The sequence below is a fragment of the Conger conger genome, chromosome 5 (genome assembly GCF_963514075.1).
Source record: "Conger conger chromosome 5, fConCon1.1, whole genome shotgun sequence".
Taxonomy (NCBI): domain Eukaryota; kingdom Metazoa; phylum Chordata; class Actinopteri; order Anguilliformes; family Congridae; genus Conger; species Conger conger.
This window is the reverse complement of record NC_083764.1, coordinates 57,731,430-57,747,504: the sequence shown is the minus strand read 5'-3', so window position 1 is coordinate 57,747,504 and position 16,075 is coordinate 57,731,430. Positions and strand designations below refer to the sequence as shown.

Below are 16,075 nucleotides of genomic sequence, written 5' to 3'. Positions count from 1 at the left end.
TAAATTACATGTGGGTGGGATTACTGTATGTACCCAGAAGAAATGAAGGCAGGAAATTCGTTTTTATTTATTGTATGTGTAGCATTTTCCACAATGCTTTTTATGATATTATTAAATGCTACACTTCCTGCAGCTGGACCTGGAGTAGCTGATTAAACTGAGTCTGGTGGATAGGGTCAGATATTTATAAATTTCTTAAGGTGGCCCGTATGCAGAACTGGCTGACCCAAACATAGCCTAGCTTTCATGTGTGAGGCCAGTTTTTTTTTCCAACCAAAGGACTCTTGGATACTCCTGGCTAACTGCATAGCTGATGTTGAAACTGTAGGCTGTAGGTATACTATGATGTTATTAGAATAAAGAAGAATTTCATGGGTATGTGCTCTACTTAGAGGTTGCAAAAAGAGATTTTTATGTTACAGAATAATCAATCCACACCTTTCTATGGCATAACAGTAGCACAGTTCTCTAGGTAAGGTTGTTTATTTAGTTAAACATGACACCTTCATATAAATAAATCGTAGGATTGGCATAAAAATATAAGACCTATAATAACAACTGACCCAAACGTTACCTAGCTTTCATGTGTAAGGCCAGTTTTTTTTTTCCCAACCAAAAGACTCTTGGATACTCCTGGCTAACTGCATAGCTGATGTTGAAACTGTACGCTGTAGGTATACAGCCAGTGTTTGTACCAAAGGTCTTTACTGAGCCATTCAGGAGGCCTAAAGTGAATTATTACATTTCTGATGTCTTATGGGCTATTTATTTTGTTTTGTTTTTCGGTGAAGGTAGCCATAGTGACTGTGTGAGACAGATACAGTAACCACTGCATTGCTAACCCTCAGAGATGTTTTAAATAAGCCTGCGGAAAATGTTGGCTGTGTCAGCACCATGTAGTTAATTGGCCTGTCGGCTATCTGGCTTCAAGTTAAATCCATTTTTCCTTCTCTGACTCTCAATAACTGGATGAATTAATTCCACACAACTGGAATGTCAATTTGCTGGCTAGACTAATACACCTTCAACCTGTTTTGGGGGTGACAATGGCTCAGGTGATAAGAGCAGTCACCTGGCAGTCGGTGGGTTGCTGGTTCGAATCCCACACTGGGTGTGTCGATGTGTTCTTGAGCAAGACACCTAACCCCCAAATGCTCCTGACAAGCTGTTTGGTACCTTGCATGGCAGCCAATCGCCGTTGGTGTGTGAGTGTGTGTATGAATGGGTGAATGAGAAGCATCAATTGTACAGTGCTTTGCATAAAGGTGCTATATAAATGCCAACCATTTTATTGTGATTGTTGGGGTAATTAGCTACCTTTCTTGCTACCTGTAGAGAAGTCTCTGTAGGAGAGAGGAGGGAGACTACTTGGACATTGTTACTACTGGATAACCTTAAAGTTCAAGGTGAATATGATGTCGCACACATCTGAAGCAGAGGCATAATTATTCATGCAGTGATCATAAAAAATATTTATCATGCCAAACTACATGTAGAAATGCAACAAAGAAGGCATAATGGATGGATATGAAGATGTAAAACTTTTACATTTTACATATGTAATTACCTTAATAATATGTTAATTTGAGGTGCAGTACAGGCAACCCTCCATCAGATCACATGGAATTGTTCATGGATGCATTCATTACAACAATAACTTGGTGAATATATGAATATGTCCTCCTTTATTTGAACATGTTTATAGGAAAAACAATGAGCACATCTTGTCATTTTATTGGAGAACAGAAGTGTGATTTATTTTTTCTTAGTTTGGAATATTTTGGCTAATATGATGAATAGGTTGTCGCTGAAAGCTATTAATTACACAGCTAGCTGGTGGTTGGAGTAGCATGGATCGTTTGGCTCGCTGCTAGCTATACAGCTAGACTAAATTACAAATGATCTGTCACTGCTGTTATGCTATGTAGCCATCATGCTCAATGGGTTCAGTGGAAAGTCATTAGTTATGCAAAATCAGGAAAAAATCAGGCTACTGAGCCAACTACATTCTTCAGTCAAGTCACATTAATTACATTCTTAAATAGTTCAACAACTGGCAATCCACCTTGACGGGCAACAAAAATAAAAAATAAAAATCACAAGCAAGCTCGACATTAGCTTGACACTTCCCATTTGTATCGACCAAGATTCACGTCATTTAACTAGCTACAGGCTAGTAGCCTACCTGTGTTCATAATTTGTGCTTGTACTATATTTATCCTACATGCAAACACCTATTTATGTCACTGTAAGGTAGACCATGGCATGAAAGAGCCTGGTGAGGAAGATGAAAACCAGAGCCTGTTCATAGCTGTAATTTTGTGTATGCTGCATGCTGAGCTATGTTCAAATTGAATACTCATTTCGGTTTTGATGCATGTTGCCAGTTTTCTATTTATCTTGGTAACACAGCTGTTTACTGTGTGAGGTGAGGTCTGCCAAATGTCAAGTCTTTTGACTCGAAATCGCTCACTTACTTGCAAAAATCAGGCGCTTCCTGGTTGACACGATTCCGCAATAACACTTCCCTAGCATGGTACTGCGCTTCGAAGCAGGACCCAATTGAGCACGATAATGAATTTATATGACAAAAGACTGCGTCATTTATATGAGGCTGTCAGGCTGGCACAGCGAGCTGGAGTCGCACAGTCTTTTGAAATGTACAACAAATCTTTATCCCCGCCTACTCGCTTTGGCCGGTCCCTCAGACTGTGGCCTCATTGTGTCAGCCTCACTGACCTCCAAGTGCTACAGATCACAGCCTTGCAAACATTTATTCTGGAGTTTGTCTTGCAGAACCACACACTTTATTTCCTCATAAACTGAACAATGAACGTAAATAAACAGTTCGAGCAACAGGGGTTTTTTTTCCTTCCTATTTTCTGGTGCAACGCCATCGTCATAGCATTGTCACACAGAGCGAGGGACGTGAAAAGGTGGGAGGGGCCTGTTTGGTTCTATTTAAAGTCAAAAGCAGCCACATCAATTAAATGGGTAAAACATACAAAAATATTCACATGCGAAAACACTTTTAAATCTGGAATCCTTCAAAAATGTTCCTTGTATAGCGTGCTATAGGTAAAGTCACACCTAGGTAGTAAGGGAGAAAAGATCTCGCTGCAAACGGGAAGAGTATTAAAGCGAAGGCCGCTCATAGGGACTGCTCGTCGCCAGTGACTCAGTGATGCGTTTCTAGTTCCACGATGGTCCACTCGCCCTGGGGCGAAGCGGCGTCCTCTGGGGAGTAGCTGGTGACGGTGATGCTGGTGCCGGAGTCGTCCAGCGGGGAGATAAGCTCCGCCCACCTCTTGAACGTCTCCTTCTCCAGGGACGAGTCGCCCTCCGTCTGCAGGAAGTCGCGGGACAAAGCCAGCGTCTGCTTGATGAGGTACTGGGCCAGGTTGAGATCCTCGGGGACGCAGTTAGTGATGCCCAGACTGGACTCCTGGTCGGAGAGCAGCTGCCGAAGCAGGGTCCAGTCCCGCTCGGCGAACTGGCTGTCCTCGTCCTCACTGTCGTCCGCGTCCGCGTCCGCGTCCGCCTCCGCCTCCTTTTCTTTCGGCGGCTGCTCCTCTCGCCGCAGAGCGCACCTGTCCGCGTCCGAGCTCCGCTCCAGGCGCTCGCCCTTGTCCGTCTCATAAATGGGACAGAGGGTACTGGACGGGCGACGGTCATATGTGCAGGTTTGATCCAATCTGTCACAATCATCACAGTCCCCTAGAAACAATACTGCACAATGTCAAACTGATTCAAATCCAGATTTCGTAATTCCATTTTTAAAAAATCTATACCATACATAGACATTTTTTCAGATGCAGTGGCCATTTTGCTATATGATTCCCACTGTAAGATTGTCACCCTTAGTGCAACTGTGTTCCCTTGGTTGTTGTCATTTTGATGTGTAGTGCCAAACGATGCAAGTGCGCCACCGTGGTCTGTAGCCTACAGCATGTCTTGTTCCTGGTTATGCTGAGCTCTAAATAATTGAGTGGACTTTGTCTAAGAATAATTTTTTTGTCAAAATGAAAAAAGAAATCGCAAAATGCACAGCTTCTGCTTACAAAACCGGAAGCATGGAGCTTTTTAGCAAGCACGCACCTGGATCTTGCAACATAAGAGAGTGGACAGCTGCCCTAAAGGTACTGAACACAGAGGTGCTTTTCTGAAAGTGTCGCTTTCATCAAATGCTTTGATTCCTTCATACCATGATACAGTTATGCACAGGCACTGATATTTAGGAAAAAAAAAAAAAGCCTATGCATTTTTGTATCTTGTTTTCAAACATGCCCTGACATAAAACTCAATTGCTGTTTTAGTATATTCAAAGCACAAATAGAGTACAGGGATGATTGTTTAAACATCAATTCTCTTAGAGCTGTTAAACATATTAGTTTTGCATACAATTTTTTTTTCTCACAATTATTACATTTTCTTTGAATGAAGAAAGGGGTTGAGGCTCATGCTGGAAAGGGTTAGATAGTAGAATATTTCTGGTAGTACATTGGAAGCAGATGCAGGGCTTGGTTATCGAAGGTGCGTAAATTGCAATTGTGCAGCGATATATAACTGTATCATATTAGCTTGACCAAAAGAGAGACATAACAGAACCATGGTATACCTGAAATACGTACATCAAATACAGGAAGCTCTAAGTGCTACAAAAGTTAAAAAAAAATAAAAATCATACACAGCCATATCTGCTAAATTTAGAGATGGTCACTACAATTGCTGCTTTCTTGCAAAAATGAAATAAATAAAATGATCAATAAAAAATGAACAGCACACAAAAAATTAACAATTTTGGCCAGCACATCGAATATTCTTAGGGACTCAAAATACAAACAAAATGCTTAGATGGCATGCAATAGGCCCTCTTCAGCAGACTGAAGTAACAGGCATGAACTAAATAAATCAGACAGATGAATCAGTGACCTGAGGCTGCACACACACAATATATGCACATAGACATACACCAGGCTCACAAGCAAATATATCTTAATGACAGCTGTTAGTGAGTGGTCCGTACACTATCAATTGATCACTTTCAGTAAACCAATAGGTTCTATTTGGTATATAGTGCTGTCGTACACATTGCATATTGCACTGAACTAGTTGGCAATGTCACAGGAATTTTGTCACCTGAATAAACATTTTCTTAACAGTATGACAAATTAAAACTGATTGATTTATCTGTTCTGCTGTAATCCATGGAAGTGCAGACATGGTATTAATGAAAGTTAAATATTATATCTACATCAAAGTGCATTGGTAAGGTTAGCATACAACCTTGTCAGAAAGTTTAACTGGCCTTTTTTGTGTAACGCACAGATTCATTTCACAATATACAGTACAAATAAACACAGAAATAAGCATTGCATTTTTCCCTTTCTTTGTAAACTGAATTCTCAAAGGCTCTGTATGCCTAAAAACAGAAGTAGTTTAGTTGTTTGGGTTGATGACAGTTTTTTCTCTTTGCATTTTTACCCAACAAACCTGAATTGAAATGGATGTTAGAGCTATGTTTGCTTCTTTCAGTGAAATATACAAAGCACAGCAATCCAAAATGGCTGCCACATCATGGCGCATACATTTCAGACCATTCTTTACGAGTTTGGGCAGCATATAAACAGAACATAAATGAGCTACTGATTGTAGCCTATTTTAAGAGAGGCAGGAAAATATAATCTCAAGGTCATGACTAAGGACCAGAGAGGTCTCTGACATGGAAGGACTGGTCTGAGAGTCAAGACCTGGGATCATGCTGAGGATTCAGTGTGTTGAGAACTATCACTAACATGGCCCAGTTTAGGGTTTTGGTCCGACTGTAAAATTATACATTACCTGCTGGGGAAGATGCAGTGTGTGCACTGGATGTGGGGCAGCGCCCTGTCAGCTGATGCTCATGCAAGTCCAGGTGAAAGTCCTTTTTCCGCCCATCCGCGGGGTCTGCCTGGGCGTTCCTCAGGGGCCCACCTTCGGGGTATTGCTCGGTGTGCTGGAGGTCCAAGTGGCTGGGCCTCTCCTGAGGTCGTAGGTCACTAGTGTTGTGGTCCAGGAATTGGTTGGTGGATGTCACCCCGCTGAGCTCACTGTTCTTTGCCACCTCCCGCGCGGACCAATGGACGTCTGTCAGGACAGTGGCGTGTTCCTTCCTGCATTTTTCCGTGTGAGCATCCTTGGCATCCCTGGATACAGTGCTATTGTTGAGGGTCTCAGATGACTGGTCTTGCGCACCCGGGCAGGGGAGGGAGTCTTGCTGGGGTGCCGCTGTGTTTCTTGGGTTGCTGTCAAAGACATCACAGGGTGCGAGGGGGTCGTCAGGTTGGCGCGGGGGAGTCTGCGCTCCCCCTTCCTCACACCCTAGTTCCTCGCACTCATCGACGGAGAGCAGAACAGAGCGACGGAAGTTGGAGGCCGACTTGTAAGCCTGCAGGTCGTTGTCCTGCTCGGCGATGTCCTCGAACGCCAGGTTGACGATTCCCTGGAACTGGTGGGGGGAGGGGTCGGCCGGCGGGGGCGGGGCCTCCTCCGGGATCTCCACCTCCGACCTCTCGTCCTCTGTCTCCTCCTCCTCTTCCTCCTCCTCATCGGAGGAGAAGAGCTGGTGGTTCGGGACGTTCTTGACGGTGACGGTGTTCTCCTCCTCGCCGGCGTCCTCTTGCACGGGGGCCTCCTCGCGGTGCAGCCAGGAGCGGGGCCTGCGGCAGGTCACTTCCTCGTCGCTGGTGGAGTGGCCGTGAAAGGGGTCGGCCATGTCGCGGGCCCTCAGCCGCAGCTCCGCCCGCAGGCCGGCGTCGTACATCTTCAGCTCCTCGGGCGTGCTGGTGTCGCTGCTGCTGCGGCCGAGGAAGTCGTGGCACAGCACGGTGCCGCACTTGGACACGCCCCGGTCGTTGGAGCCGTCGTCGTCCTGCGAGCCGCCCGCGTCGTAGTCCTCCGAGCGCGGCTTGATGTCGTCGGAGGAGGTGGTGGCGGCGCTGCCCGTCTCGGACTCGGGGCTGACCTGGGGGTGGTGTCCGCTCCAGGAGTCCTCCAGCGGTGTTTCGGACCCCTCCTGGCTACCTGGGGTGCTCAGTGGGTACGTGTCCTTGGGTGAGTTTGGCGAGCCCAGCCCGTGACTGGTGCAGAGCCTGGGTGGGATTACACTGCCTGGAGTCTGCTTCCTGGCAGTGGCCTCTGCTGGTCTGGAGGAGTCCACGCAGGCTGGACTCTCGGTAAGCCCGTTAGTCTGAGCTGGTCCTGGACTGGGTACAGAGGGTTGAGCATCGGCCAGGGGATTGGGAACAGGATGTGCCTTCTCTTCTTGAATTGGGACAGTCGCTCCATCCTTATCAGGGCCATGCAGCGATGTGCTCTGGGATGAAGGAGCTGCTTCTCCTGCTTTCCCAGCATGCTCTAGCCCCTCTGTCCCGCCCTTTGACCTCACCTCAGGAGCATGCTCAGGAGCTGCCGGCTCGGGCTCAGCTGTGCTTTTGGAGGCTGAAACTTTCTGGGTGGACTCCTTGGTTTTTGTCCCCTGCTTCTTGAGTCCGGCCGAAGGTTGTTTCTCCGGTCCGGCTGACTTCGGGGAGCCCTTTGCCGTAGGCGACTCTGGGGTACTTTTCTGTTTCAGGGTGCTTTTCCCTCCCGTGGGTGGGGATGGTTTGGGGGATCCCAACACGGCCTTTGTTGGCTTGGTACTTGTCTTGGTTTCCGCTCCGGTGGCAGGTGTGGCTTTGGCCACCTTCTTCTTGGTAGCCTCGCTGGCTGTTTTGTCCCCGGCTGCTGCTTTTGGACTCTCCTTGCTGTCCTCTTTCCTGGGTGAGGCAGGCTTCCTCGCACTCACCGCTGGTGCCGTTACACCCAGAAAACAAGGGAACACATCAGAAATCTGCTGTACCTCTTACCAGTCAATCAATTCATCTCTAAAACCGCAGTCATGAAGGTAGTTGTTAAGGACACTAACCGAAAACAGTAGCTATTTCCTCAGATGGAAATTAAGGTTGTTTTTTTTTAAATACTGAGGCTTACTCATAAGAGATACAATAAACAGAAGCACACTCCCATATAGTAGTGCAGTGTATTTTGGGGTTCTCTCACCGTGGTTCTCTCCCGAACCGTTGGTGGGGGTGCTCCTGCCTCTCAGGTCTGTTCTGGGGCCTGCCGTTCCTGTTACGTGCCTGCCTGTGGTGGGAGGCTTGGCTTTGCTGGCGTCTTTCATATTCGTCTTGCTTGCAGTGCTAAATAGATACAGTACATTTCACACAAGAAACAATAATGATCTGCAGAGTAATGGAGATAAGGAGCCAAAGGAATGGCTGCAAATTTAATCAATGATGTTCATTTTTTAAATTAGATTGTTTTTTTATTGTTATTTTTTATTGGAAAAGGAGCGTTGACACAGTGTAGTATAAGCTGTTTTCTGTTTTAAAAGCTCCCTGCTCTGTTAATCTTATCACTCTAAACAGGTAAACATTATCTTTGAACAGTCATTTATGAAAAAATTGCAAAATATGTGCTTTTTTTTTGCATATAAGAGAACTGTGCCAGTGCTCAGGACTAGACTGCTGAGTGTGTGTGAATGGCAGCAGTCTACCCATTATGAATATAGTCATGCACATTTAAGTACACACCATGGAGGTGTAACAGTGTAAACTTATTTCTTCAAACGCTCCCTGTTAAACGTATTCTCTGGGTGGTAGCTGGGCACGCATGGTTCACCTGTTAGTCTTGGATGGATCAGGCTTCGAGATACCTTTGACCCCAGGGGATCTGGTGGTCAGTGCCTTGGCTGCTGTTTTTTGCCTGTGACCTGCAATGAAGCATATATGAGCACTCACACAGCAGGGATAACATAGCCTTTGACAAGAAGGGTCTTCAGAGCGATAATAAAGCTCTTTTTAGATTCTGGCAACTGCTTTCGTTATAAGGAGCAGTTGTATTGCTTTGATTCCCATCAGACCCAATAATACCTTTTGGGACTCAAAGCAATAGGTATCCAAGCCAATGGGCACAGAGGAACAGAGCAGAGACAGTGATGCTGTCTCCTGAGTGTGAGATAAGGGATTTAATGGATGGTAGCTTAGCTCAAAGTAAATCACTTTCAAACTACAATTTTTTACCTCTCAGCCTAGTACATTCCTAATTATTGAAATGATCCTAGGTTATTGTTATTCTTTAATGTCAACAGTGGGTAAAAAAGCAGAACACTTAAAACTGTATATGCAGTACACTTGAAGCTGCCTGAGATCAAACAGTATTCTAATGGCAAAACAGAGGCAAATTCAATGCTGCAAACACTACTCATCAGGAGAGCTGTTAACAGAAACGTGAGTCACCCAGGGTATTCACAGTGATGTATTCAGAGTGATTTGTCACCGATTAGCCTGAGCGTCTCTTGTTTTTTGGACGGTGGAGACATTCACCGTGGCTGCACAGCGCAGCTATTTAAAATGACAGACGCAGTTCCCTCCCTTGCGTTGCCAGGATCATCTACCCGGTCCACAGCTCAATCAATGTCATTTAATGGCAGCCGGTAGCCATGCAAATGGTGATGGCTGCTTCACAGTGGTGATAATGGACAGGCTGCAGTTGAACATGGATTCAGGTGGTGATGGAGGAACACGGGGAGAATGGATGGAGGCAGGGAGAGAGAGAGGAACCATGACAAAGGGCTTTCCCTGCCCCTCTACAGTATGTAATAATGTGGACTGGGGGTGTATTGCGGCAGTTTTTGGAGAGGTGGGGGGGGGGGGGTGTAGGGGAGTGCCCGTCCTAAGCCTTACTGGTGTGCCTTTCACCATGACAACGCTGACGACACCTAACCCGCTTTTAACATGGGTGAGAGGAGAGGAGAGGAGGGGAGAGGAGAGGAGAGGAGGGGAGGGGAGAGGAGTGGAGGGGAGAAGAGGAAGGGGGGTTGAGTGACGCTGGGGGGGGATTGCGGTGGGGGTTTGGACCAGAACGAGGCAATTCGTCTCACTAAACGCGAAGTGTCGAGGTTTGACCTTCACCACTGCAGCGCTGTTTTTGTTCTTATTGGAGGCGCCGTGCCTCAAAAACAGACAGCATGAAAACAAGTGGAAGAGCCGCACGGAGGAGGGGCGGCCCTTAAACAATATTCATACTCCCAGCTGCTCTGTATAATCCTGCTTAATTCTGCCCGCTCGCTGCTGGAGGCACCCCAGGGTGAGAGCGGTATCTCCTGCACTATAATCAGCCTCCTTCTTCTTCTTCTTCTTTTTTTTTTGTCCAGGCAGACTTCCTTCTCTCTGTTTTTTTCAGTGGCTATTTATAGACCGGGCCTCTCCTCCTCCTCCTCCTCCCTGTACGTACAGAGGGAGAATGAAGCAGGGTGTGGATGTAGAAACTGGGGCTCGTCTGAACACAGAGTCTCCTTTGGACCAATGTGTGATGAGGGGAAATGGGGGCGGTGGTGTACGAGGGGGTGGGGGGTGGATTGGGGCTGGGCATAGAGCTTGGGACGGCTGGGGCTTTGAAGGGCATGCGTTGGGCACTATGCTGAAAGAAACAGCTCAAGCTAGGTTTTGAAACAGCTGGTCCAGACCAGCCCCATACTCAACATGGTTTGACCAGCTCAAGTTACGGCGGCCTGTAGCGTAGTGGTTAAGGTGCATGACTGGGACACGCAAGGTCGGTGGTTCTAATCTCGGTGTAGCCACAATAAGATATGCACAGCCATTGGGCCCGTGAGCAAGGCCCTTAACCCTGCATTGCTCCAGGGGAGGATTGTCTCCTGCTTAGTCTAATCAACTGTACATCACTCTGGATAAGAGCGTCTGCCAAAATGCCAATAATATGTTTTAAAACAGCCGGTAGCTGGTAATTTCAAGCTGGTCATAGCTGGATTTTACAGCAGGGTAGTGTGTACGGGGTGCATTGTGGGGGGTGGGAAGGGGCAGTGGGGTGCAGCGGACGGGGCCCTCAGACCTGGGGTGGAGTTGCGGGGGCTGCTGGAGCTGTTTTCGGGCGAGGCGCTCCCGGAGGTGGAGGCGCTGAGGGGCGGTTGGGCCCCGGAGCTCTCGAGAGTCGGGGTGGAGTCCTTCCCTGAGCTGCTCCTCGGAAGTTTGGCGGGTTTGGGCGGGGCCGCGTTGCCGGGCGGGGCTTTGGGCCTGGTGCCCGGGGCAGGCTTCCTGTCCTTGGCGGAGGGGGAGCCCCGAATTCCGTTCATGGTGCCGGCAGCCCCCGCATTTTCCCGTGCCGCCCCGGGAGCCTCTGCCTTCGCCACGCCGTTGACCTCGGGCTTGTCCCTGACGCCCGCTCTCGTTTTGGACGGCGTGCCCCTCTCCCCTGGCTTGGCGGCCTTGGCCTTGTCTTTGGCGTTTTTGGCCACGGCCGCCTCGCCCTCTCCAGGCTTGTTGGAGGCCCCTTTCCCCGCGCCGGCAGTTTGCCCGGGCCCCCCCAACCCATCGGACTTCATCTTCAGCTCCGCTCCGGACAAAGGTGGGGGTCCTGGTGAGGTGCTCTGTCCTGGGGGGTCTCCTAGCACCTGAGGGTGGAGCTTTCAGTTGGAGCTGTGGAAAGAACAGGACGTTTTTATACACTGCTGCTGAATCAAGTGGGGCCAGACAACCACACACACGTACACACACACACATGCACATACACACACACACACACACACTAACACGCAGGCACACAGCAATGCACAGTCCTTAGGCCAGTGTCCAGTGCAATTACATGCCTTGAGGTTCAACACATTAGACGTTGAGGGGAAATGGCTTCCCTTTGTGTTCACTAGGAAGTGACACCAATGAGCAGTCCTGTTACAGAGCCCCTCAGAGCAGAACCAGCGGCTTTTCTGTAAATATCCAGCACACAGAACAGGGCCCCTGGAGACTGCCTGGCCCCAGCATCTTTAACCCCTTAAGGGTTATTTTGCATTAATTCCTTTCTTCAGCCTACAATTTTCAATCACTATGGTAACAGGATATACAGTTTGAAAGAATTCAAACTCATGGTTCTATCTGTATAACCTATTTAAAATGCCATTGCTTTAGCGTCAACAGTTCCTTATTTCGTAACATGTGGGTGGTCAAACAAGTGTCGGGGGGGCCTCGCCTCTTAATTTTGGAAGTACACATACTAAAATGACATAAGGTAATGTCAGTGTTCTTTTCAGGAGAGGTGTCCAGTGGACCAAATGCATAACAGTTTCTCATTCTAAAAATGTGGAAAAACGTTGATAGAATGTCCATCATTTACAAATTACAGTTATCATTGTTGTCTGTTTCGCCGTTGTATACTTCTACAAAAGTACTTGTACATAGGCATGCTATTATCTACGTTTTGTATAGGGTCTCTCGAACTCTGACGAGTAATTTGTCATGTTTGCAGAGAAAATGTGTGTGTAAGAAGATTCAGTATAGTTCAGCTCATCAAAGAACCGACAACGGGCATTTTATTGAAGTGACGACTAAAAAGCATTTTGGCTAATGAATTAGGTTTCCAACAGTGTATAATTTGTTAGGCTTGCATAAAACAACACAGCATTTTTTCACCAGCTTAAGGAAACTGTAGCATTTTCAATATGCACACGGAGTCTGTTGCACTTCTGCAAAAACGTTCTCAAGAAAAAAGGTTGACGTTTTACAACCAAAAAATTATTTTGTGATGCCTACGTCTAAAGAGTTCCAAGGTATCTATGGTCTCAGTGAATATTTCTGAGGAAGACAGTGAAAACACCATGGACAGCACAATAGAGGGAATTTTCAGTGATGTGACCCCATTTCTTCAGGATAAAAAGTGTTGTATATTTTCGTAAGCAAAATGCATCATTTTACACCTCATAAAACCCATACTATCATTTAGTTTATGTCCATGTGTCCTTTTGCAGTCTCCAAATGTCCTTTTTGGTAAACTGCCAAGACATAGATTAGAAAAAAAACAATGCATGCTCATTTTTGATGATATTGTCCTTAAATGTCCAATGTTATGACTGGGCTCCATTGTGTTTCTAAACACACCAGCCACAGCTACAATAATCTGTATCCAGTCAAAAACAGAAAATCTTTTCAGTGAGAAAAAAAAACCTCACTGTGTTTCAGCATCTGTGACCTTGTTTTAGTAATATTTGGAGTAATTCTGACTCTTGGAAGACAACCCCCAAAGGGTTCCCTTTCAGAAGAGATCAGGATTATGCCTGTTGTTAAAAGGGTTCAAGAATAGTAACTATTCTATTTTGGGTATTTCATTTTAAAGCTTGTGTTCAGGAAAAGGATCGATACTTAAAGGGTTAACACAGCCAGCCTCAAATATTCTTGGCATATGCCTCTATTCAATCCAAACATGCTGCTTTCACTAACTTTCCATGACTGATTTGAGCATGTGTCACTTTCTTTTGTGTGACGCTGAGTTTGTCTGTCGCTGACGTGAAGTTACAAGCGTGTAGACAACGTCAGTGCCCGAGGGGAATTCTGAACAAAACGCACAGAAATCACATTTTGTATGAATACAGGACGCAGGGAAAGTCAGTGTTCTTGCGTTGGATTATCAGTCGTGATTGTTCCATCATTTGTAACATATTTGTGATCTTACACCTTACAGTAAAGGATTTATATCACTGCCAGGTACACAGATTAGCTTTGATTGAATGCAGCAAGCTATTTTCCTCTTTCATGGAGCTTATACAACTGTGATCAGTTCTGGCAGGCTTTTAGTTACCTTCAGGATTACACTAGAGAAAAAGAAAGTACTGTCATTTACCTGCTGAGGAACCCCACATCATAGTGACAATAAGCACAAATAGAATGAATAATATTGATGCCGCACAGCACTAGCTACGGGAAATATAATGGAAACTGTGGCTGAAAATGATCTATCCTTCAGGAAAAAAAAAACTCACTACGGTATCTGATTAAACTGTCCTTGGGTAACAACTTCATGATTTTCACTTGTCCGAGTCCTTTAGAAATGGTTCTCATTCCACATTCAGCATTCCGAACAAGTCTGCCTATCAGAAACACAGGAAAGAAAAATATTCCGGCCAGCATGAGGAAATGAGCTGCACACAATGACCTGTAAGGCTGCAGAGAGGGAAATATCCTCTACAGGCTTTGTGTCCTCTGTCCTGTTCTGCCCTTGTGTGCTGTGGTATTCACCTTATTGTGTGTTATGAGAAACCTGCATTGGTTTCACTGCTCTCTGAAAGTACCATAGAGCTGCACTGGGAAAGCAGGTAATCAGCTGCTAAAACGACTATTCTCCCCTGTGATATTCTGCTGCAGAATCAAACCCAGGTGCCTGAGGGAGAGAACTGTGTGTGTGTACATGTGTGTATGTGTGTGTCTCTGTGTGTCCATGTGTGTGTGTGTGTGTGTGTGTGTGCATGTGCATGCATGCGTGTGTGCATGTGTGTGTGTGTAATGAGAAGGGATTTCACAGACAGAGAAAAGGGATAGTGTTCTCAATAAAAATGCATGTTTTGCATTCATCCACCTCACCTTTAAAATCAGTGTAAACGCATAACAGCCCTTTTCCGCACGTTGCTTTTAATTACGTGCAGCTAAACCGAACATAAAGACGTGTTTCATCCATTCGCACACCCCATTTGTCACCCGAATCTGCTGAGGCTGGCACATTCAACAAATCTGCGCGGTCGTTAACGGCGTGCTGACGCCGTTTCGGCGCCGCGCGGTCCAGAAACGGGGCTCACGAGCCTCTGGACGCGGGCAGCGCGCCGGCCGCACAGCAGAGGGGCTGGGGTGTGCGGCACTGGTGTGGCGGCGGAGAAGCCATTAACCTCGCTGTTTATTAATCTGCTGTACACACGCGCATCCTCAGCCCTGGACTCGCCGCCTGTCTGTGGAGCAGCTGCACCGCTGTACCACAAGCAAAGGGTCTACCGACACGGACAGAGGGAGGGAGAGAGAGAGAGAGAGAGAGAGAGGGAGTGAGAGAAAGGGAAGGAGGGAGACAGAGGGAGTGAGAGATACAGAGAGAGGGAGAGAGATACAGTGATATAGAGGGGGAAAGAGATATGGAGAGAGGGAGAAAGAGATACAGACAGAATGGGGGAGAGATGGAGAAAGAAAGACAGAGAGAGCGATAAAGAGAGAGACAGTGAGATAGAGATACAGAGAGAGGGAGACAGATACAGAGAGGGAAAGAGATACAGAGAGAGGGAGAAAGAGAAATGGAGAGAGGGAGATAAAGAGAGAGATAAAGAGAGAGATAAAGAGAGAGACAGCGAGATACAGAGAGAGAGAGAGAGACCCTGACAAAGCGGCTGCTCTCAGTCGGGAGACAGACTCCATTTCCCAGCAGCTGAATGAAAAAGCCCCTCCGTGTGCTCCTACCTGCTGCTGCTGCTGCTGGAGCCCTGCTGTGTCCCTGCGTCTCTCTCTCCCATCCCTGCGTGTGCTGAGCGGTGTGGACAGACCAGAGCGGTAGAGGGTCCACAGTCCGTGCGTGAGGCGCCTGCACCTTATGCCTGAAAGACTGGGAAACAGGGAGGGAGGGTGTGTGAGAGAGAGAGAGAGAGAGAGAGAGAGAGAGGGAGAGGGAGAGGGAGAGGGAGAGAGGGGTGTGTGCAGGAGCGAATCAGCAGCTGCTTAAAGTCCCCATCGCTATGGCAACCAATTATTATTCCACATCGAATCTTCTTACTCCCCGAGCTAAATCGATGATGTCATCGCGGAGATTGAAGGCAGCCCGGCTCCGGGCTCACCTGTTTGTGCGCGAGGAGGAGAACACCGTCACCACCACCGCCAACAACACCCGACGCGCCGGCCAAATTTAAAAAAAGAAAAGAAAAACTATGTTGGTTTTCATTTTAAATATGGTAATTCAATTCGCATATTTTTGGGGAAAAATATTTTCTATCAATTGCTAGAAATGTGTTCCTTTGAAATATTAATACACCTAAAATACGAAATATATATTTTCTGGAGAAAAAAACAAAATAAATGGCACAAGTTTGATCCGAGTGAAGTTGTGCCAACTCACTCATGCGGACTACTGATGCAACCACTGAAACTGCTCACTCTATAAATCTCCCAGACAAGCCTGCAAAGAGGCTTACGTCAAAAAACATGAAATATATGAAATATAAGACCCCAACTGATGAGATGACAAG

The 16,075-nt window shown here is 46.8% G+C and overlaps 1 protein-coding gene across 1 annotated transcript; it reads right to left on the bottom strand.

Moving 5' to 3' along the window:
- Positions 1-1,666: 1,666 nt before the first annotated feature.
- Positions 1,667-15,425, bottom strand: LOC133129845 (BTB/POZ domain-containing protein 8-like). The gene is made up of 6 exons (XM_061244194.1): positions 15,297-15,425; positions 10,930-11,513; positions 8,701-8,791; positions 8,080-8,219; positions 5,842-7,827; positions 1,667-3,717 (listed from the first exon to the last, which is right to left on the bottom strand). Exons 2-6 carry the CDS (start codon positions 11,417-11,419, stop codon positions 3,179-3,181), a joined length of 3,246 nt encoding a protein of 1,081 aa, XP_061100178.1. The 5' UTR covers positions 11,420-11,513; positions 15,297-15,425; the 3' UTR covers positions 1,667-3,178.
- Positions 15,426-16,075: the final 650 nt, after the last annotated feature.

Excerpts from the sequence above, each read along its gene's own strand:
- LOC133129845 (XM_061244194.1), bottom strand. The coding sequence starts at position 11,419 with ATGAAGTCCGATGGGTTGGGGGGGCCCGGGCAAACTGCCGGCGCGGGG. Across the intron at positions 8,792-10,929 it reads CCCCCGCAACTCCACCCCAG|GTCACAGGCAAAAAACAGCA; the intron begins GTCTGAGGGCCC and ends GCTTCATTGCAG. Across the intron at positions 8,220-8,700 it reads GATCCATCCAAGACTAACAG|CACTGCAAGCAAGACGAATA; the intron begins GTGAACCATGCG and ends GTATCTATTTAG.